Genomic DNA, 23994 nt, shown 5'->3' on the forward strand with positions numbered 1-23994 from the left:
GTGCTCAGCGTAGAACACAAGAATGTGATCCCAGCAATATATTGAAAGCAATCAAAAAATGTTCTGTACTCCCAAAATGTTACCAATTAAACCTCTAACTTATCAAGCACAAAACCAGCCCCCACTCAGGTGTGTCATCTGTCAATGGAAATATAGGGAGGTTCCACATTACTGATAGAGAAAAAGCTCTGGAAAAGCAATGGCTCCCACCCCTTCAAATAATATTTAGGGAAATCATTGCACCCAAACTCAAACATCTCCCTCTTTCTAAGTTCCCCCTATGAATTAGCTGCCATAAGCGACCCCAAGTTGCATTATTGTAACATGGACATTAACTATTTCCATGAAGAAAAAACAAAAAGCAGCACCAAATGTGCACTAAAGCACTAAACATTCCAAACTGTACTTATTTTAAAAATTTTGAGATTTTTGGCAAAAAATTGCAATTTCTTGAGCTGCTTCGCCACGTCACGGCAAATCTCATTTGAAGCAGTCCTACACTAAAATATTTTTATAAAATGTGCCATACGGCCTCACATATGAATAGTAGAACTGCTCTTAGCAGCACTCACCTGGTCTATTTCAATCCCGTACCCATGACTGAGTCATGGCTGTGGGCGGGACAGGTCCAAGCAAATGCTGCATGAAGTAAATAGCCTGTGGACAAAGCCTGATGACTTAATGTGAACAGTCACCAACCGCCAAAATCTAGACAGATGGAATACATCCCAAATTGGGGTGCAAAGCAAGGTGGAGGTCAACCACCGACCAATTCAATGAAGAAAAAACAAAAAGCAGCACCAAATGTGCACTAAACCACTAAACATTCCAAACTGTACTTATTTTAAAAATTTTGAGATTTTTGGCAAAAAATTGCAATTTCTTGAGCTGCTTCGCCACGTCACGGCAAATCTCATTTGAAGCAGTCCTACACTAAAATATTTTTATAAAATGTGCCATACGGCCTCACATATGAATAGTAGAACTGCTCTTAGCAGCACTCACCTGGTCTATTTCAATCCCGTACCCATGACTGAGTCATGGCTGTGGGCGGGACAGGTCCAAGCAAATGCTGCATGAAGTAAATAGCCTGTGGACAAAGCCTGATGACTTAATGTGAACAGTCACCAACCGCCAAAATCTAGACAGATGGAATACATCCCAAATTGGGGTGCAAAGCAAGGTGGAGGTCAACCACCGACCAATTCAATGAAGAAAAAACAAAAAGCAGCACCAAATGTGCACTAAAGCACTAAACATTCCAAACTGTACTTATTTTAAAAATTTTGAGATTTTTGGCAAAAAATTGCAATTTCTTGAGCTGCTTCGCCACGAAGCTCTGGAAAAGCAATGGCTCCCACCCCTTCAAATAATATTTAGGGAAATCATTGCACCCAAACTCAAACTTCTCCCTCTTTCTAAGTTCCCCCTATGAATTAGCTGCCATAAGCGACCCCAAGTTGCATTATTGTAACATGGACATTAACTATTTCCAGTAGTGTAGAGAGGTTGTCCGAGGACAGTAATTAGTAGAGTTGAGCGCGGTTCGCGGTTCGAGGTTCTCCAGTTCGCAGCTCGAGTGATTTTGGGGGCTGTTCTAGATCGAACTAGAACTCGAGCTTTTTGCTAAAGCTCGATAGTTCTAGATACGTTCGAGAACGGTTCTAGCAGCAAAAAAACAAGCTAATTACTAGCTGGCTTTCTGCTGTAATAGTGTAAGTCACTCTGTGACTCACACTATTATGAAATTTCAGTGTATAGTGTGCGGGAACAGCGCATTCAGATCACTGCTGTTTGGATAATGGCGATCGCCATTTATTTATTTTTTTTCCTTGTCTTCCTTCCCTAAGCGCGCGCGTGTAGTGGGGAGGGCCAGCATGTCAGCCAATCCCAGACACACACACAGCTAAGTGGACTTTTAGCCAGAGAAGCAACGTCATGTGTGATAGGATGTCCATGTCACATGTCCCTGCATTATAAAAACGAGTATCTGCCCGTCCGGACGCCATTATCTCTTCTGCGTCTGGGTGTCAGACACCGCTGGCGTAGCTCCTGTCTCCGATACTGCTGTGTACGCTCTATACACAGCGCTATACAGAATAGGGATAGAAGTTTCTATTAGTCATTTTAAGGGCTAATACCGGCAGGGTCAGAGCCATAGGTGACAGTCAGGGCCGTGATAACAGATTTTAACATCTACACAAGATGACAGCGTCTGTGTAGCTAAGGTCAGGGATTTCCTCGCTGCATTTCCCCATTAGGAGGGATAGAAAGGGAGGCTTCCTTTCCTCTACCCAGACCCACAACCCTGCCACTGTACCCTCCTGCCCTTTGCACACTCAAGCTCATTGTTACTAAGCCATTATAGTAGCAAACACTGAGGAAACTTAGTGCATCCTAAACGTGGCTGTTGGACTTCTGTATTGTCCCACTAGTGCAAAGATATTTGCAGCACGTCTGACTGCATTGCACACTCAAATTCATTGTTACTAAGCCATTATAGTAGCAAACACTGAGGAAACTTAGTGGCATCCTAAACGTGGCTGTTGGACTTCTGTATTGTCCCACTAGTGCAAAGATATTTGCAGCACGTCTGCCTGCATTGCACACTCAAACTCATTGTTACAAAGCCATTATAATACCAAACACTGAGGAAACTTAGTGGCATCCTAAAAGTGGCTGTTGGACTTCTGTATTGTCCCACTAGTGCAAAGATATTTGCAGCACGTCTGCCTGCATTGCACACTCAAACTCATTGTTACTAAGCCATTATAGTAGCAAACACTGAGGAAACTTAGTGGCATCCTAAACGTGGCTGTTGGACTTCTGTATTGTCCCACTAGTGCAAAGATATTTGCAGCACGTCTGCCTGCATTGCACACTCAAACTCATTGTTACAAAACCATTATACTAGCAAACACTGAGGAAACTTAGTGGCATCCTAAACGTGGCTGTTGGACTTCTGTATTGTCCCACTAGTGCAAAGATATTTGCAGCACCTCTGCATTGAACATCCAAGCTCATTGTTACAAAGCTATTATACTAGCAATTTATGCTGCCAGTTTAAGGGCCGTAGTTGCATTGTCAGGGATAATTATTGTTGTTTATTCTGCTTTTAATAAAGCTAGACCACCGCTGCAATCTACACCACCTCTCAATTTTTACTACCACATTTTAAGTGCACAATCTTGTCGCAATCAAAATGAGTGGCAAAATGACAGATGCTGGTGGAAAGGGGAAGAGACGTGTTGGAAAAGGAAAAAAAGGGTTTGTCCGTGGGGAAGGTGGCAAAGCTCCACTAACATCTGCTGAAGATAGACCATCTTCCAGCAAAAGTAAGATGTCTACTACTTACCGTGGACAATCCGATGTGCTCCCTTTTTTACGGACACGAACAACTGGAACAAAGGTAGATGATGGCCAAAAAATGAAAATGCTTGAATGGATCTCAAGTGGTCCAACAAGTGCCCTCTCCGCCACCTCAACTACCGCATCCAAACAACACCAGTCCTCTGAGTTGTCAGCCCAATCACACTTGCATTCTCCCAGCTCTGAAGTCTCCATCCGCCCTGCACAGTATGGTGGAACTGAGATGGCTGAGTCTGCAGAGCTGTTCAGTCACACTATAGCCTGGGAATCAGAGGTCTGCTCCCAAGCTACAGTGAGTACAGACCAGGAAATGGTCTGCAGTGATGCCCAGAACCTTTGTGACTCTGATTCAGGCCGTGAGGACCAAGTTTCTGAGCATAGTGTTGACCCTTTTTCACAAACTGTAACACCTGTTGTTATAGACAATGAGGAACATACTGATGACGATGAGACGCAGATACCAGATTGGGATGACAACTTAAATATTCGGTCAGGGCAAGAAGAGGCTCGGTCTGAGGGTGAGGGGAGTGCAAACACAACAATTGATGAGGAAGTTCTAGATCCAACCTACTGTCAACCCACAGTCAGGCACTCGAGGAGGTCAACAGAGGCGGTGGAGGAGGATGCAACCGACGATGAAGTTACCTTGCGCTTTCCTGGACAGAGTCGGAGCACTGGTAGCACGTCTACAACTGCATCCTCACCACCACTCTGCCTCTGAGCACTAGTCGGGGGGGCTCAGCAGGTCGCATGCCCTCTAAGCCTTGCCTAGCCTGGTCCTTTTTTGACATAGCAAAAGATCGCCCAAATTATGTGATCTGTAAAATTTGTTGGGATTCTGTTAGTAGAGGGTAAAACCTCAGCAGTTTGACAACTTCTTCCATGAATCGTCACATGAATAAATATCATATGTCCCAGTGGGAAGCTCACCGTGCTGCAATGCGGCCTAGCGGAGCGAACCATCCACCGCCTGCCCCTTCCAGTGCATCCGCGCGCTCTTCATCTTCTAGGACTGTGGGGACAGCTGTCACACCTGGTTTTCCATGCACAACTTCCACCACTGTAGCCGCAACACGCAGTTTGCTTGGTAGGTCGTCAGTTGGTTTGGAAGGGGAAACAAGTGCGTGTGTACAGCTCTCTCAGACATCGATAGCACCAATGTTGGATGAAGGCAACATCATGTCTCCGCCTGCACTTTCCTCACAAACCTGCATTTTTCCAGGGACACCCTACTCAACACCATCTACACACAGCAGCCAGATCTCTGTCCCTCAGATGTGGACAAATAAAAGGCCATTTCCTGCGACCCATGACAAAGCTAAGAGGTTGACTTTATCCCTCTGTAAGCTCTTGGCTACCGAAATGCTGCCTTTCCGCCTGGTGGACACACAGGATTTTAGAGACCTTATGTCTGTCGCTGTGCCCCAGTACCAGATGCCCAGTCACCACTACTTCTCTAAGAAAGGTGTGCCCGTGCTACACCAGCATGTCGCACACAACATCACCGCTTCCTTAAGAAACTCTGTGTGTGAACGGGTGCATTTCACCACCGATACTTGGACCAGTAAGCATGGACAGGGACGTTACATGTCGCTGACTGGGCACTGGGTAACTATGGTGATAGATGGTGAAGGGTCTGCTGCACAAGTCTTGCCGTCCCCACGACTTGTGTGTCAATCCTCTGTCTGTCCAAGTTCCGCCACTGCTTTTGCCTCCTCCACCTCATCTGTGTCCTCCACCTCCGCCCCAAGCCTGCCTGGTCAGGCCACCAGCGTTCTCACTGCGCAGAAGGAATCACGCACCCCTCAAAAACAAAATAGACCCGCGGACAGGGTCTGTGATCGCAAGCAGTCAGACGCTGTCACACAGGCTAGGGGCACGTCTGACTGCAATCAATCATGTGTGTAAAAAGCTGGAGGGAAAAGAGTGCAATAGGGTCTTAGCCAGTAACAAGGAAAAAGGGATGTGCTCACCTTATTGGGTCATACTGGTGAATTTCCTGATGAAGAAGTGGGGCTACACTTCGAAATGCGTTGAATTAAACCACCTCGTATTTTACTTCTCCTGGATGTGTGTCGTATCTCCAGCAGCTCAGTAACGGTTCAATATTTACAGTGTTCCCGAGTGATCTTTTGCAACCCATCACCGACACTAGGACTGCCGGTGGACGGGGGAAGCAGTGAATATGTATGGGCCTAATAAGAGGCCCCAGAAGAGTGAGCAGACCAAAAGCAGTTACAGCCACGCAGGAGACGCGGTAAGTATAGCGCGCTTGATTTATTTTTATTTTTCCTTTATTTTTTTTATTTCCCAAATTGCTGAATCCACATCATTAGACAGAGTTCCTTGAGAACTCCGGGCCCAGGTCCAGCACCCGGATACTTTTGAAACCCGGCGGACCTGGACTTTTACGCAGGACTCGACAAGTTATAGAGTCTGCTCGAACAATTTTGTCCCCGACATCAACCTTATGGTGCAGTGATAATTTTAAGACCTATGTGGCGGAAATTCCTGACATTCCTTTTCTGAGAACATATCACTAAAATCTGAGAGAGGACCAGGAAGACCCAGAATCCAACCCAGAAGAACAACGAAACTGTTCACCGATCATGTTTACCCCTGATCCACTATCCAGAAAAACTGTAATAGAAACTTCTAGGCCTCCAACCTTAACCCTTATGGGTATTAAACAATGAGACACCATAGGATATATGTAGACCCAGGTTGGAATCCACCAAACATCCTGGGTCTAGGAATTTTCTGACTTCTTGTTTTTGCTTGGGCACGGAGGGACAAGCACTGATAAAATGTCCCCTTTTCCTACAGAAAAACAAACTCCTCCCCTTTTTGGAGGTGTGGAGGCTTTTCCCTACACAAAACTTCCCTCCAAGCTGCATAGGTTCGGGTGAGGCCTCTGATGGTAATGCTGGTATAGTAACCTCTTCCCAGACAGTTTTGGTTTCATGGAATAGTAATCAATACGTATTGCTAGAGAGATGGCACACTCTAAAGTAGGGGGTGTTTCATACATTATTAAGGTTTCCATTACCCTTTTGGACAAACCCTGGATAGACTGGCTTTTAAGCGCAATCGTTCCACTGGGTGTCCATTGATCCAGCGCTGAAATTCAGCACAAAAACCCTCTGCAGGCCGATTCCCCTGTTGCAGTGAATGGATCTCAGTCTCAGCTTAAGATATATTGTGCAGTTCGTCATGGATGAGACCGTGTGCTGAGAAAAATCCTTCCACAGTAAAAAAAAAAAAAACAGACAAAAAAAAAAAGGTGAATCAGAGGGCAAGGAAAAGGCGCTTGTGGGTCCCCGCACAAGAGCGAGACAACAATTCCGACCTGTACCTTACTACCAGAGGAGTGGGGACGTAGAAGGAAGTGTAAGTTACATGACTCTCTAAAGGTAACAAACAGCCTATTCGAAAGGGGCAGTATGGGTTCTGATTATCCAGTGATCAATTAAAACAGTTCAAAATTCCACCTGTGAAAATGTGACACACACAAAACATCCCAGGACCATGAGACAGCCCCAATAATATTCACCTACGGAACAAGCCAGTTGTTCCACTCTTATGTCACCTTAATGGTACTACCAGTGGGAGAAATCTCTAAATAACCCTCGTTCTCTCTTTCCTCTACCTGCCAATGGAGATATAACCAAGGTTACACGCACCCTAAAGGTAAAAAGGTGCCCCCATTCCTCGGCAGCTTTCCCTCCTACGATATCCCTGAGCTTCCTTCTTGTCGGGTAAATCTAAGGGGTTATACCATCAATTAGTGAGGGAAAAAATGGAAAATAAACAATTTGCACTTATCTGAGATACATTCGGGTCAAAAAGTCCCTTAGCAATTTTTTCTCCCTTGTGGCCGGGAGGCAGATAAGGAGAGCTTCCTCATTCCTGCGGTGTCACACGGAGCGATGTGTGCAGGAACAACTTTGTTACTGCAGCAGTAACGATATTTGAGAATGGACCCCTATGTCGCCGATGTGCGTTTTTGCACGTTTTTGCGACGATGCAAAATCGCTCATTGGTGTCACACGCAACGGCATCGCTACAGCGGCCGGATGTGCGTCACAAAATCCCTGACTCCAACGAGATCGCTGTAGCGATCTCGTAGCGTATAAAGCCCCCTTTACTCTTGCTAGCCTGCCTATGAATCAGCATAAAGCAGGTTGATGCCCAAGTCTGCCTGCATTGATCCTAGACACCAGAGAATTTCTCAGGCAGAGTGTCAGAATAATATCTATGTATTATTCTTCATTATATCCTTCCTGTGCTTGGCCTGTGCAATAACTATATGAAGTATTTATTATATATCACTATGACACTTTATGAACAATTGAATTGATTTTTATAATTCAATATTTTTACACCGTAAAATGTATTAAATTCTATATACATTTTTAGGTGATTTGCACTAGCATTAGTGGATCTATATATCTTAACATCTTCCAATAATTGGACTGCACCTTATACCTTTCTTTGTTTAATAAGTGACCTCTGGTGGATGTTTTTGGAAATTTTGTATATTTCAAAAATATTGTTGTTATATATTTTATTGATGCTCACGTGCCTTTATAGTCGAAGTACTAAGGAGGGATTTGTTTCTAGTTTATCCCCTGATTTTTGTTGTTTATCTTTAACCCTTTTCTAATAAAAATATATTTTATTCATTTTTTTGGTCTAATAACTCTAATTGAGATTTTATAGGGTTTTCTATTTAAAGGAGTTAGCAATAGTATATTGGACACTTACTGGTTTTTCTTCATGAATCAGTAGCATCTCACGCTAGCATGCCCCCTCATCAAATTTATCCTGAACAATCAGGTCAGGTCTTGATGAATTGGGTTCAAAGAATGTATTCCAAACCTGAATTTTTTTAGTCAACAAGTTAGGAGATTGTTATTACGGCGTTGGGACCCTCCACATTTCCAGCTTATAATATATATTAAAATTTGAAAATTTATTATTTACCAATACTAGAATTTTCTGTTCTATCTGCTTGTGAAAAATTTATGTGAATTTGGTATTTGTCATATACAAATAGCACAATTTATACTGACAAAAAACTTTTTACAAAATGCCACTTTTTGTAAATGTGCCCCAGAATATACAGGGAAACTTCTCTGAAAGTAATAAACCACATTAGCCGTTTACTGTTGACCTTTCATATAAGATGTATATTTGCTCAGTATATCCTCATTGTGTACTTAGTAAACTTAATATTTGGCAGTGAGAATATACATAAAGGAGCAGCTCTATGCTGTTGCGTAGGTGAAAAAGGTTCATAGCAAATGTCAAATTGTTTTCAGTAGATGCATAATATTAGTTTTAAATTTCACCATTGAATTATATATTATTTAAGGTTATTGTGTTTATTGAATGAATGCCATAACCTGATTTTAAAATGAATAGTCATTAAGACCCCAAACTGCATGGTATACTTTAGGACGCTGCAAATAATGTCAACAGTTTGTCTTAGAGGTTGCCTTTAAAGCGTAATTGTCATTTTAATTTTTATCAAAGACGAGCTGAGATCTCATCTGCGGAAGCACCACTTCTGGATGCCCGTGCACAACTCAGTGGGCGGGATTACAAGGGGGTGAGGCTGAATATTCATTTACTTAATTATCCAGCGCATTCTCACAGCAGTACACAGCGGCACTCCTGATCTGAGAGTGACAGCATCTATTTCTATGTAGCTGTCACAGTCACCTCAGGAAAGATACTGAGTATTGTGGTGTGATCCTCGGGCACTAATATGGTACAGCAAGCATAAAGTGTGGGTGCCCATGCAGAGTTCAGAGCGGTGGGCGCAATTTTGAGTGGGGATGAGGGCGAATATTCAATCATTTAATTAGCAGGGGCTTAGAGCAACGCAATGGGACAAATAAAGTTAGGTATCCTGATATAGGGCTGCACCAGCCCTATTTCAGGATACTGTTAGTTTGAATACACAACCAGGGCTTATTTTTGGAGTAGGGCTTATATTTCAAGTCTACTCCAAAAAGGCTAAAAAATCCTGCTAGGGTTTATTTTCTGGGTAAGGCTTATTTTCGGGCAAACACAAATACTAGATAGATTCCTATGAAAGGAAGGGAAGAAACAATGCTTTCTTGCTGTAGCAATTACTGTAAAAATTAGAGTGTTTGGATTGTATGCACCCACCTTGTGGAGATTATAACAGGCATATAATGGATATGGAAATCAACCTAACCGGAGGCTGCACACCAACCCACCCTGCCCTTTAGTGCTTAAATTCTGTTAGTATGATGGGGAAGACCACAGTAGGTTGGGGAGTTTATGATAGCTCCGGGGGTAATGAGATGGCAAGGGGTCATTACATGTCTTAAGCTTTCTTGAAGAGAATGGTTTTCAAGTTCAGTCTAAAGGACCCGTCACATGCAGTGATATCGCTAGCGATATCGCTTGTGAGCGTACCCGCCCCCGTCGTTTGTGCATCGCGGGCAAATCGCTGCCCGTGGCGCACAATATCATTTGGAGCCATCACACGGACTTACCTGCCTAGCAACGTCGCTGTGGCCGGCGAACTGCCTCCTTTCTAAGGGGGCTGTTCGTGCTGTGTCACAGCGGCGTCACTAAGCGGCCACCCAATAGAAGCGGAGGGAAGGAGATGAGCGGCTGTAACATCCCGCCCACCTCCTTCCTTCCTCATTGCCGGTGGTAAGCTATAATTCGTCGTTCCCGTGGTGTCACACGTAGCGATGTGTGCTGCCTCGGGAACGACGAGCAACCTGCGATCTCAACAATCAACGATTTTTTGAAAATGAACGACGTGTCAACGATGGACGATTTGGTAAGTATTTTCCATCGTTAACGGTCGTTCGTTGGTGTCACACGCAATGACGTCGCTAACGTTGCCGGATGTGCGTCACGAAAACCGTGACCCTGGCGATATATCGTTAGATATGTCGTTGTGTGTGACGGGGCCTTAAGGGTTCTGAATGTAGCAGATAGTTGGACATGTTGGGGCACAGAATCCAGAGGATGGGGGATATTCGGAAGAAGTTTTGATAAGTTTTGACAATTGGGTGAGGAACAAAAAAGTATGGAGGAAAGAAGGAGGTCTTGGAAGGACTAGAGATTACATGTTGTAAGATATTGCTAGATTAATTTGAAGATATACGGAGGAGACAGATTATGGACTGCTTTGTACGTCAGTGTTCGTAGTTTGAACTGAATATGTTGGGGAATTGAGAGCCAATGAAGGGATCTGCAGAGGAGAGAAGTGGAGTAGTAGCCAACAGAGAGGTGAATAGTCAGACAGCAGATTTAAGGATGGACTGGAGAGGTGCAAGAATATTAGCAGGGAGACCAAAGAGGAGAATGTTGCATTAGTTGTGGTGAGATATGATGAAGGGTTGTAGATTCATGGTTGAGGAGACGATGAGTTATGAAATTAAATTTGTGTTGGAGGCAGCAGCAGGTGTCAAGAGGTTGGCTATGCAGTTTGAAGGACAATATATCACCAAAAAAGAACAAAAAACGAACAAGGGGTCATGAAAAAATTATCTTTATTAATATTCATTAAAAGAAGCATAATAAATAAATATCTCATGCAATATTAAAAAACACGACTGTTGACTAGAAAAAAGGAGGTCACAGAGTAACCTGCATGTAAATATCAATATAAATATCAATATAAATATCAATATAAATTAATATAAGGATGAGAGTGAAGTACAAGGGTGAATCACAAAGTACACATCAGTAAATCTCAATATAAACTCATGTATTAAGAAAAAAGGAGAAACTGTGGTCAGAGGTCATGCCACAGCGTAATGTTTGGCTGATATCAGCAGAGAAAAACCAGAGTGAATCACACAGAGCAATTCACCCAAACATCCAAAATGCAGGTATGAACTAAGGAAAAACTGCTCAGAATAGCAACAACCAGTGGGCAATTCGTCAAAGGAAATGTAAATATAACTATAAAAGTGTCAGAATCGACACCAAAAGAACACACATAATAGTAAAGTGTTTACCTAACAGGTTGTAGAGCACAGTTTCCAAAGAGGTGGCGTGACACCCACCCCATATATATTATAAATCCGAATGGTCTCTATGGTCCAATATACCCCCACACTTGCTATAACCTTTTGACAATAATTATTGTCATATATAATTCTGTCGGTGTGGCACGGGTTATTTTCTTATTATTGGTGTTCAGTTTGAAGGACAAGGCTGACTCAAAGGTTTCTCCAAGGCCGCAGACTTCCAGTACAGGGGCAAGTGTGATGTAATTTATTGTGATAAACAGGGTAGGGAAGTTAGGTAAGATGGAGGAAAGAGGATGAGTTTCATCTCACCATCTCACTGTTTTTCATTTTTGGAATAAACAGTAGAATGATGTGCTTTACCAAACAGCTCTATCTTTGGTTTCATCTGTCCACATGCTGCTTTCCCAGAAGGCAAACATTTTGGCAACCTGCAGTCTTGATTTTTTAAGTCTTGGTGTCAGCAATGGGGTCCTCCTGGGTCTCTAGGGATAGCGTATAATTTCAAATGTCGACAGAGTTCACGCTGACACTGATGCACCTTCAGCCTGCAGGACAGCTTGAATTTCTATGTAACTTTATTAGGGCTGCTTTTCCACCATCTGGACTGTCCTAAGTTGTACCTGTTACAGAGGGGACGATTGGATATAAAATAATATGAAGCCAATCGTCACCAGAAGTCCACCGGGCAAATGATAAGGCCACTACAGGACTGGAGGACGGATACAGCAACTAAGAAAAACCCAAATGTGAACGAAGGGGATGTGTAAAGGCACACCCCAATGTACAGCATGTCCCTTTTAGCTTCACAGGTACACAGGTATTGGATACGTGTGAAGGGACACGGCAGACATAGAGGTAACTCAGGTTAGCGTCACTGGGAAACCGAGAAGGAAGATGCTGAACCAGTCCTAAACACTGTCTCAGTAGTCAGTTTGGCATTAAAGGGGTTTTCCCATGAACAACATGAAAAAAGTTAATTTTAATCAATAGATCTTGTAATAACAATAGATTCCACCATTAGATGTGTTGAAAAAAAAAAATTCCCGTGCTCAGATAATTTGACGTATGTTCCCTTGCTATATACTGTGTAATGCCCGTGTCTGACCATACATAGACATGGTCTGATTATACCACAGCTCCTGGTCCAGGTAAGAAGTAAAAATGTATACAGACATTAAATCATGATATCACAAATTATTCTTTCCTTGAGGTAAAGTTTTTTTGAAAAACAGGCAGGGAAATGTTTTACTTCACAGAAAGAATCACATGTGATCTCATGCTGTGCAATCTGTATACTCTCCTTGGCATCCTCCCTTGCCCAGGAGCTGTGGTATGATAAGACCATCTCACTGTACAGTCAGACACAGCCATTACAAAGTACATAGTAGGGGCAAATATATAAGATTATCTCAGCACAGGAACATTTTTTTTAAACACATCCAATTGTGAAGATTATTATTATTCCAAGAACAAGTGGTTAAAATTAACTTTAAAATTAAGTTTGTTCAGGTAAAACCCCTTTAACTCTATTTCCTGCTTCTGCATTTTTCTATCACAAATTATAAACTGATAGCGAACCTTAAGTTGCCCATACACAATAGATGTAAGTCTGTCCAACCTACTGACATTGGCTAGATAGTTTTACATTTTAGCATGAATGATCCTGTGATGGTGGGATATGGTGTACTGTGTATCATGTTGTGTAGGTTCGTATTTTACTTTGGTTCACTGTCCATTATTTGTATTGCTTGTGTGTACATTGTATTGTCTGCAGGGTTATAACGCCTTGAAGCGCTTCTGTCCTTAGGTGTGGGGGAGGGGGCCTGGAATCCACCTAACTTCTTTGCTTACCTGGTGGGAGGAGGCAGTCTGTTTGAGAACTTGAAGAGAGAAGGACGAAGATTGAACCTCTGGGCTGAAGGTGCGGCTCCTCAGAGAGACATGGACATTTATCCATTAGTGGACTATATTTGTGTTTTCTTTTCTGTTTACCCTCCGTATGGTGGATTATGTTATGGACCATTTGATTTGCTTGGAATAAATGCTCTTTATTTCATCGCTCGCTCTGCTGATTGTGTGATATGGGAGACGGACCCCGTCACAGATCCTTTTTCCCTTCCGAAAGATAACTCACAATCAGAAAACTTCACCAAGTGTACATGTCTGTGTGAGAGTTTATGAATTATCTGACAGTCAACATTAGAGATCGATGTGAAAAGGATTGAGTTAAAGACAAATAGCCTCAAATTCTCAGGTGCCTGTTAATTTGAACACTTTGCAATTCCATTTACAAAGATTGCAAAATAAAAAAGCCGAGCACATATTTTGCACAATGCTAGAGACTCAAATAGTAGGCTCATGACATCAGTCACAGCCGTGCGGGCTTTCTCATTATGCTTTGCATATATCACATCATCTAGACCAGGGGTGGGCAATTAATTTTTCCATGGGGCCACATAAGAAATTGGGATGGTTTTAGAGGGGCGGACTAATATAATGATCTCGGTTCTACATCATTTTATATATATATATATATATATATAGCCTCCCCCAGCATCAGCCTCCCCCTCCCAGCCTCCCCCAGCATCAGCCTCCCCCAGCATCAGCCTCTCTCCTTCCAGCCTCCCCCAGCATCAGCCTCCCCCAGCATCAGCCTCTCTCCTCCCAGCCTCCCTCCTCCCAGCCTTCCCCAGGATCAGCCTCTCTCCTCCCAGCCTCCCTCTTCCCAGCCTTCCCCAGCATCAGCCTCTCTCCTTCCAGCCTCCCCCAGCTTCAGCCTCCCCCAGCATCAGCCTCTCTCCTTCCAGCCTTCCCCAGCATCAGCCTTCCCCAGCATCAGCCTCTCTCCTCCCAGCCTCCCTCTTCCCAGCCTTCCCCAGCATCAGCCTCTCTCCTTCCAGCCTCCCCCAGCATCAGCCTCCCCCAGCATCAGCCTCTCTCCTTCCAGCCTTCCCCAGCATCAGCCTCCCCCAGCATCAGCCTCTCTCCTCCCAGCCTCCCTCCTCCCAGCCTCCCCCAGCATCAGCCTCCCCCTCCCAGCCTCCCCCAGCATCAGCCTCCCCCAGCATCAGCCTCCGCCTCCCAGCCTCCCCCAGCATCAGCCTCCGCCTCCCAGCCTCCCCCAGCATCAGCCTCTCTCCTCCCAGCCTCCCCCAGCATCAGCCTCTCTCCTCCCAGCCTCCCGAGCATCAGCCTCTCTACTCCCAGCCTCCCCTAGCATCAGCCTCCCCCTCCCAGCCTCCCCCAGCATCAGCCTCCCCCAGCATAAGCCTCTCTCCTTCCAGCCTCCCCCAGCCTCAGCCTCCCCCAGCATCAGCCTCTCTCCTCCCAGCCTCCCCCAGCATCAGCCTCCCCCTCCCAGCCTCCCCCAGCATCAGCCTCCCCCAGCATCAGCCTCTTTCCTTCCAGCCTCCCCCAGCATGAGCCTCCCCCAGCATCAGCCTCTCTCATCCCAGCCACCCCCAGCATCAGCCTCCCCTAGCATCAGCTTCTCTCCTCCCAGCCTCCCCCAGCATCAGCCTCCCCCAGCATCAGCCTACACCCTCCCAGCCTCCCCCAACATCAGCCTCCCCCAGCATCAGCCTCTCTCCTTCCAGCCTCCCCCAGCATCAGCCTCCCCCAGCATCAGCCTCTCTCATCCCAGCCACCCCCAGCATCAGCCTCCCCCAGCATCAGCCTCTCTCCTCCCAGCCTCCCCCAGCATCAGCCTACACCCTCCCAGCCTCCCCCAACATCAGCCTCCCCCTCCCAGCCTTCCCCAGGATCAGGCTCTCTCCTCCCAGCCTCCTCCAGCACGCCGTGCTCCTCTGCCGACACTCACAGACCCGATCGCATACACTCACACCCACCCGATCGCATACACTCACACCCACCCGATCGCATACACTCACACACACCCGATCGCATACACTCACACACACACACACATTGACGATATTGCACATACGCGCTCACTCACAACATCTGGAGATACCACATGCTTCTGGCCATGTGATCCTCCGGCAGGTCCTGGAAGCTCACAGCACAGTATCGCGGCCGAGAAGCAAGCGATATCTCCGGATGCTGTGAGTGTGTGGATGCGATCTGATGTGTGTGTGAGGTGTGTGTGAGAGTGAGTGTGATCTGATGTGTGTGTGTGTGTATGTGTCTGTTGTTATGTGTGTGCGTGTGGATGTTCCGCCGCTGCAGGACCTTGATGCGCTGGTAACTATGCTACCATGGTTACCAGCGCATCCCGTCCCCCACTCGCACGGGAGCCCACACCAGCATACGGCGGCAAACCCCAGCAATGCGAGGGTTTGTGTCGGCTGGGTTGGCGGCGTATGCTGGTGTGGGCTCCCGGGGGTACAGTACTCACCTGGGAGTCGTGTCTCCGTGTCAGTTCTGGGGATGCGTGCGGGGGGCGGGGCCAGAGCAAGCGTGCATTGCGTGAGGGGGGCGGGGCGTGGCCGAGTTGCCAATACGTGCAGGGTGTCGGGGCGAGAGGCCAATCCGTGTGGGGGGCGGAGCCTGTGCGAGCGGCCGGCCAATCCGTGTGGGGGGGTGCCAGGGCGAGCGACCAATCCGTGCGGGGGGCGGGGCCATGGCGAGGCCAGCGGCCAATCCGCTTTGTGTCACCGTAAGGACACAATTTTGGAGCAAGACAGACAGACAGACAGATAGACAGAGAGACAGACAGACAGAATAAGGCAATTATATATATAGATAAAGATGTAGAACCGAGTTAGGTATAGTAGTCCGGCATCATATATATATATATATATATATATATATATATATATATATATATATATATATATATATAATATGATGCCGGACTACTATACCTAACTCGGTTCTACATCTATTATTTATATATATATATATATATATATATATATATATATATATATATATATTATATGTATGTATATGTGTATATATATATATATATATATATATATATATATATATATATATATATATATATAATATATATGTAATATATATATTATATGTATATGTGTATGTGTGTGTATATATATATATATATATATATATATATATATACACGGTATGTATATATCTATACGGATATATATATTTGTGTATATATATATATATATATATATATATATATATATATATATATGTATATATATATATATGTGTATATATATGTATATAAATATATGTATATATATATGTATATATATATATATATATGTATATATATGTGTATATATCTATATGGATATACAGTCAGGGCCAGAAATATTTGGACAGTGACACAAGTTTTGTTATTTTAGCTGTTTACAAAAACATGTTCAGAAATACAATTATATATATAATATGGGCTGAAAGTGCACACTCCCAGCTGCAATATGAGAGTTTTCACATCCAAATTGGAGAAAGGGTTTAGGAATCATAGCTCTGTAATGCATAGCCTCCTCTTTTCAAGGGACCAAAAGTAATTGGACAAGGGACTCTAAGGGCTGCAATTAACTCTGAAGGCGTCTCCCTCGTTAACCTGTAATCAATGAAGTAGTTAAAAGGTCTGGGGTTGATTACAGGTGTGTGGTTTTGCATTTGGAAGCTGTTGCTGGGACCAGACAACATGCGGTCTAAGGAACTCTCAATTGAGGTGAAGCAGAACATCCTGAGGCTGAAAAAAAAGAAAAAATCCATCAGAGAGATAGCAGACATGCTTAGAGTAGCAAAATCAACAGTCGGGTACATTCTGAGAAAAAAGGAATTGACTGGTGAGCTTGGGAACTCAAAAAGGCCTGGGCGTCCACGGATGACAACAGTGGTGGATGATCGCCGCATACTTTCTTTGGTGACGAAGAACCCGTTCACAACATCAACTGAAGTCCAGAACACTCTCAGTGAAGTAGGGGAATCTGTCTCTAAGTCAACAGTAAAGAGAAGACTCCATGAAAGTAAATACAAAGGGTTCACATCTAGATGCAAACCATTCATCAATTCCAAAAATAGACAGGCCAGAGTTAAATTTGCTGAAAAACACCTCATGAAGCCAGCTCAGTTCTGGAAAAGCATTCTATGGACAGATGAGACAAAGATCAACCTGTACCAGAATGATGGGAAGAAAAAAGTTTGGAGAAGAAAGGGAACGGCACGTGATCCAAGGCACACCACATCCTCTGTAAAACATGGTGGAGGCAACGTGATGGCATGGGCATGCATGGCTTTCAATGGCACTGGGTCACTTGTGTTTATTGATGACATAACAGCAGACAAGAGTAGCCGGATGAATTCTGAAGTGTACCGGGATATACTTTCAGCCCAGATTCAGCCAAATGCCGCAAAGTTGATCGGACGGCGCTTCATAGTACAGATGGACAATGACCCCAAGCATACAGCTAAAGCTACCCAGGAGTTCATGAGTGCAAAAAAGTGGAACATTCTGCAATGGCCAAGTCAATCACCAGATCTTAACCCAATTGAGCATGCATTTCACTTGCTCAAATCCAGACTTAAGACGGAAAGACCCACAAACAAGCAAGACCTGAAGGCTGCGGCTGTAAAGGCCTGGCAAAGCATTAAGAAGGAGGAAACCCAGCGTTTGGTGATGTCCATGGGTTCCAGACTTAAGGCAGTGATTGCCTCCAAAGGATTCTCAACAAAATATTGAAAATAAAAATATTTTGTTTGGGTTTGGTTTATTTGTCCAATTACTTTTGACCTCCTAAAATGTGGAGTGTTTGTAAAGAAATGTGTACAATTCCTACAATTTCTATCAGATATTTTTGTTCAAACCTTCAAATTAAACGTTACAATCTGCACTTGAATTCTGTTGTAGAGATTTCATTTCAAATCCAATGTGGTGGCATGCAGAGCCCAACTCGCGAAAATTGTGTCACTGTCCAAATATTTCTGGACCTAACTGTATATATATGTGTATATATATATGTGTATGTATATATGGATATATAAAAATATATATATATATATATGTGTATATATCTATCTATATATATATATATATGTGTATGTATATATATATGTATATATCTATATGGATATATATATGTGTATATATGTATATGTGTCTGTGTGTGTGTATATGTGTGTGTGTGTGTGTGTATATGTATATGTGTATGTATGTGTGTATGTATGTGTGTGTGTATATGTGTGTGTGTGTGTGTGTGTGTGTGTGTGTGTGTGTGTGTGTGTATATATATACACACACACACAGCCAGGCCTCCTACATGCGCGCACGCGCACACACACACACACACACACACACACACACAGCCAGGCCTCCTATACACATGCATACATACACACACACACACACACACACACACACACAGCCAGGCCTCCTATACACATGCATACACACACACACACACACACACACAGCCAGGCCTCCTACATGTGCACACACACACACACAGCCAGGCCTCCTACATACACACACACACACACACACACACAGCCAGGCCTCCTACATACACACACCACAGCCAGGCCTCCTACATACACACACACACAGCCAGGCCTCCTACATACATACACACACACACACACACACAGCCAGACCTACTATACATATGCATACATACACACACACACACACACACACACACACAGAGCCAGGCCTCCTACATACATACACACACACACTCACACACACACACACAGCCAGGCCTCCTATACACATGCATACATATATACACACACACGCACACACACAGACACACACACACAGCCAGGCCTCCTACATACAAACATACACACACACACAGCCAGGCCTCCTATACACATGCATACATATACACAAACACACACACACAGCCAGGCCTCCTACATATACACACACACGAACACACACACACACACAGGCCTCCAACATACACACACACACACACACACACAGCCAGGCCTCCTATACACATGCATGCATACATACACACACACAGCCAGGCCCCCTATACACATGCATACATACATATATACACAGTACACACACACAAGCCTCCTATACACATACATACATACATACACACACACATCAACAAAGCACAAACACAGAATCACGTATGTATATTTATCTTCAAAAAAAAGTGTCTGTACATGCAGTGGAGCCAGCCTCAGCGGAGAGCAGAAACAGTGCAGGAAGTCAGGAATCAGCTTCTTTGAAGTGAAGCTCCGGGCCCGCCCCCAGGTTTGCTCCGTGTGAGAGGCTGAATGCAGCTTCCGTAGAGCAGTGTGTGTGCAGCTGCCGGCCTCCTGTCACTGCAGACAGGGAGCTTCAGGGCCGGAGCGCCCGCACACACCAATGAGACAGATAGTCGGGCGGCCCCCCTCCCCCCATTGTCCCTGCAGGTTACTAGTAACCACTCACCTCTCCCTTCTTACTGTCCTTCCTCAGGCACCTCCGTATGTGCCCCCCGCTGAGCTGCTTCTCTTTTGCATGCCCAGGCTGCGCCGATGCTGTATTCCTAGGAGCCCCGGCCGCTGCTTCTCTCCGTGCGGCTCCAGCTGCTGCAGCTTCTTCTCCTGCCGGGCGGGAACTTTTCAAATGACACACGCGCGCCGTACTGACGACATCAGGGCGCGCGTGTGTCACACAGAGCATCTGCCGGGCAGGGAACAGAGGACAGATTCCTGCGTTCCGCTGCCTGCACTGTGCGACGCTGCAGGATCTGTTCCCTGCACGGCACGCAGCGTGTGATGACGGCGATCTGACCAGGGACCTTCCCGGAGCCTGGAGCTCCATCAACAGGTCAGATTGCTCTCATCACTGACCGGCCAGCAAGGACGCCCTGAACCAGGCGGGCCGGTCACAGAGAGTAGGCAGGCCGAATGTGGCCCGCGGGCCGCCCCTTGCCCAGGTCTGATCTAGATGCAGATAATTGGGTGGACTACTACAGGGCCTATAAAAGAGGAGAACTGGCCAACTTTTTTAAATGATAAAAGCTGTTCCTGCCAGGTTTGAGCATAAACTAATACATTTTTAAAAAAACAAAATGTATTGGCGTTCGATTCATCAAATTTTAAATATGACTCAGAATTCTCACCTTATTTCTAATCTTTGGGAAATTTGATTTTATTGTGCATGAATGGGTGAACTTTCCTGGTAGAACCCTAAGGCCTGTTTCAGACGTCAGTGATTCTGGTATGTATGTGCTAGTTTTTATACTACCAGAATCACGGACATACGCAGACGCATTATAATCAATAGGTCTGTGCACACATCAGTGATTTTTTACTGACTGTGTCGCTGTGCGGCATACACGCGTGTCCGTGATTGCTGCATGGAGACATGTCCATTCTTTTCTGCATCATTGATGTCCCACGGACCACACTATGGTGTGATCCGTGAAACACGTACCAGAAAAAAATGTACATTGAAAATAAAAAACATATTTAACTCAGCTTCTCCAGTGACGCTCTGTTCTGCCTCTGCTCTCTACAGCTCCCTGCCGGCTCATTACTGTCGTTCATTATGCACGACACCGCCGACCCGGAAGTAGATGCAGAGTTCAGAGAGCGGCGGCCGGATGTAGCACCATGGGACTGTTCAGCACCACGGACGGCAGGAGCGGGTACAGGTGAGTATACGTCCATGTGCAATCACGGAGCATGGATCACAGATTACACATGGACAACCCACGTGTGCTGTGAATCACGACACATGGAGGGACACATGTCTGTGAAAAACATCTGTGTTGTCCACTGACATGTGAAACAGGCCTTAGTAGGTTTGGGCCTCTGCACAAGGCAGGGTAGAAAGATAAAATTTGTTTTAAAGTATAAAACAGTAATTCTTGCAATTCAATAAGTTCACAATCTCACAACATTGGAACATTTTGTCAAAATTGTTAATGAATTGTTGAGGCAATAATTTAGCGTATTACCAGGATATCATGTGCACCTTGCTTAATTAAGCTTTTGGAGAGAGGACAGCTGTCGACCATATGTCAGGCAAGAAGACAACTCGGCTCTCTGCAGAGGCAATAACTCCTCATGTGTATTGCCCCTATGTTGTAAATTATCAAACAAAAATAGGATAATTTACTCATACTTTACCCTCATTTTTGTATTTTAGGAATTGCTAGCTGATGAGACAATCAGAAGTGTACCTATGCTTCTTCTTGGCAACAAGATTGATAGACCAGAAGCCATCAGTGAGGAGAGACTTTTGCATACATTTGGAATCTATGGTCATACAACAGGAAAGGTAATTAATTGACTTTTACAAATAAATCGCAATAACTTTGTCCCTTCTTAGAATATTTAAGGACAAGGCTAGGCTTATGAGTTCCAAAACCCAAGTCAGGGTTGAGAGATGCAGCGCAAATCGGATAATGCAACTGTTACAAAATGTCATGGTTATACAGGAGATGTCCAAGACCTGAAGCTGTCTAACCAATATGTAAAAGATTATTCCAATATTCATAAATGGATATTGCCAGAGGGTGCTTGTAAATACAAGTAATTTTGTAATTTACTGCTTATTAAAATTTTCAGCCATTTTTGAAATACTAAAGTTTGCTTTGGAGACAAACCATCAGTGCTGGACAGCAATAGATGAGCAGTGCTTAGATGTTCGTTTCCATTAAGCTTGTAAGCACTGTTTTGAAGCTTTCCAGGTGGAAGCTGTGGAGAGGTAGCGCAATACGGTCTTAACCGATAAAACACAGAAAAAAATGGAAGTAGGTACACTCACCTAAAGGGGTTGTGAGAGTCACAACTCCTATAATTGCGTGTTGGCTTAAAATGGAACAGACGCAGCCCCAAAATAATCCAGCATAATACAAATGGAGAAGGAACTGGGTATCTTGCCGCGCTATTTACCATTCAAATGAGGGAATAGAATTGAATCCATGTCTTTATTAAATATTGCCAAATACAGGTTAATGTGTTCCGAAGCACTCAGCTCCCTTCCTCAGGACATACAGCAATAACAAGGATAATCAATCCTTGTTCTTGCTGTGTGTCCTGAGAAAGGTGGCTGAGTCCTCCAAAATGCATTGACCTGTATTTGGCAATATTTAATAAAGATATGTATTAAATTGTATCCCCTCGTTTGAATGGTGAATAGCGCGGCAAGATACCCGGTTCCTTGTTCATTTGTATTCTTCTTGAAGCTGTCCAGTAACACTGGCACACTCAGTTACCTGCTAAACTTGGCCAGCTTTAGTTCTGTGCTTGCCAGACTGACAGCAGCAGTGGTCAGTGTCCCAGGCGAGTAGCTGTAAACAATAATATCCCAAGAACTGTATGTGTACAGATATGATGTGCTAGTGATGACATATTGTGTGAGATTTGTGAGATATGCCTAAAAAAAGATGGGCCCAATTCATTTAAAACATTTTTTTGTGAATTTTCACCACCAAAAGTCACAAATCCTTTAAAAAGTCACAAAAATGTGCTAAATTGAAAACTCATGTAGACACCTTACTCCAGGGAGGATTTGCGTGAGATGGAAAAAAAATGTGACATTGGTTAAAGTCACATTTCACAAATCCGTCTAGAACATGTATAAAAGAAAAGTTGTCAAGGAAAACAAAAAAAGGAAGAAGGAAATTCACGTTAAGAATATTTTCACACGTTACGTTTTTGCTGCTTTTTTCTACAGTAAAAGAGCAGTTAAAAAGCGCCATTTCTTTTGCTGCGTTTTTGGTGTGTAATTTGTCTACAGTACTTGTTTAAATAAAGTTAGTCTCATTCAACACAAAAACAGCATAAAACGCAGCTGTGGTTCTTCACTTTCATTGCTTTCAATTGGGGAAAAAAGGAGCAAAAACGCTAAAGCAGTTTTCCATTTCAGTCAGGAAAAAAAAAGCAAGTGTGTGTCTGTGCATGAGATTTCTAGACTCTCATGGATTTTTCTGGTACTGTAAAAAGCAGCTTTTTTATTACCATTGATTTGCATAAAACCAATGAAAGAAATAAATGCAGCAAGAACGCAACATGTGAACCTAGCCTTAATGTTATGAGCACGCAAATTTTTTTGGGTGAAGAATACTATCACAATGCTACTTCAATAAAAAGCTGTTGATTTTTGCTGAAGCAGCTTTGCTGGTGCTCTTGCTGTTGCTTTCATGGAGCTTTCGCCACGTGTCCTTTTCCTGTATCTTCTATAAAGAGAGATGGCAGCTTTCAATCAAAACTGCCTGCAGAATGAACATGTCGCTACTTTTAACCACTCCAGGGTTTCTGAACCCTGAAACAGTTAAAAGAAGTGACTTAAGCTAATACAATTGCATGTAAACGTTTGAGCCTCCCTGGTGAAAATTACTGTTATTGTGAAAAGTTAAGCAAGTTGAAGATCAAATAATCTCTAAAAGGCAAAAAGTTAAAGATGATACATGTCCTTTGTATTTTAGGCAAAAAAAAATTGTTTTCATCTTCTACATTTGAAAAATTACAAAAAGTAAAATAGACTGATGCAAAAGTTTGGGTACCCTTGTAGATTTATGTGCTCAGATAACCTTGACCAAGGTTTCAGACCTTAATTGGCCTGTTAGGGTTGTGGCTTGTTCACTATCATCATTAAGAAAGGCCAGGTGATGCAAATTTCACAGCTTTATAAAACCCAACTTCCTCCAACTTTGTGCCAAAATACAAAAGCCATGGG

The 23994-nt window shown here is 44.0% G+C and overlaps 1 protein-coding gene across 1 annotated transcript in view; it reads left to right on the forward strand.

The window, feature by feature from the left end:
- The window catches only part of SAR1B (secretion associated Ras related GTPase 1B), a 167936-nt gene that overhangs the window by 142424 nt on the left and 1518 nt on the right, over positions 1-23994 (forward strand). The window contains exon 6 of the mRNA XM_075342284.1: positions 21460-21591. Coding sequence (XP_075198399.1) covers positions 21460-21591 — 132 coding nt within the window. The remainder of the gene's footprint in view (positions 1-21459; positions 21592-23994) is intronic.

Source organism: Anomaloglossus baeobatrachus, chromosome 4 (assembly GCF_048569485.1).
Source record: "Anomaloglossus baeobatrachus isolate aAnoBae1 chromosome 4, aAnoBae1.hap1, whole genome shotgun sequence".
In the NCBI taxonomy this organism is placed as follows: Eukaryota; Metazoa; Chordata; class Amphibia; order Anura; family Aromobatidae; genus Anomaloglossus; species Anomaloglossus baeobatrachus.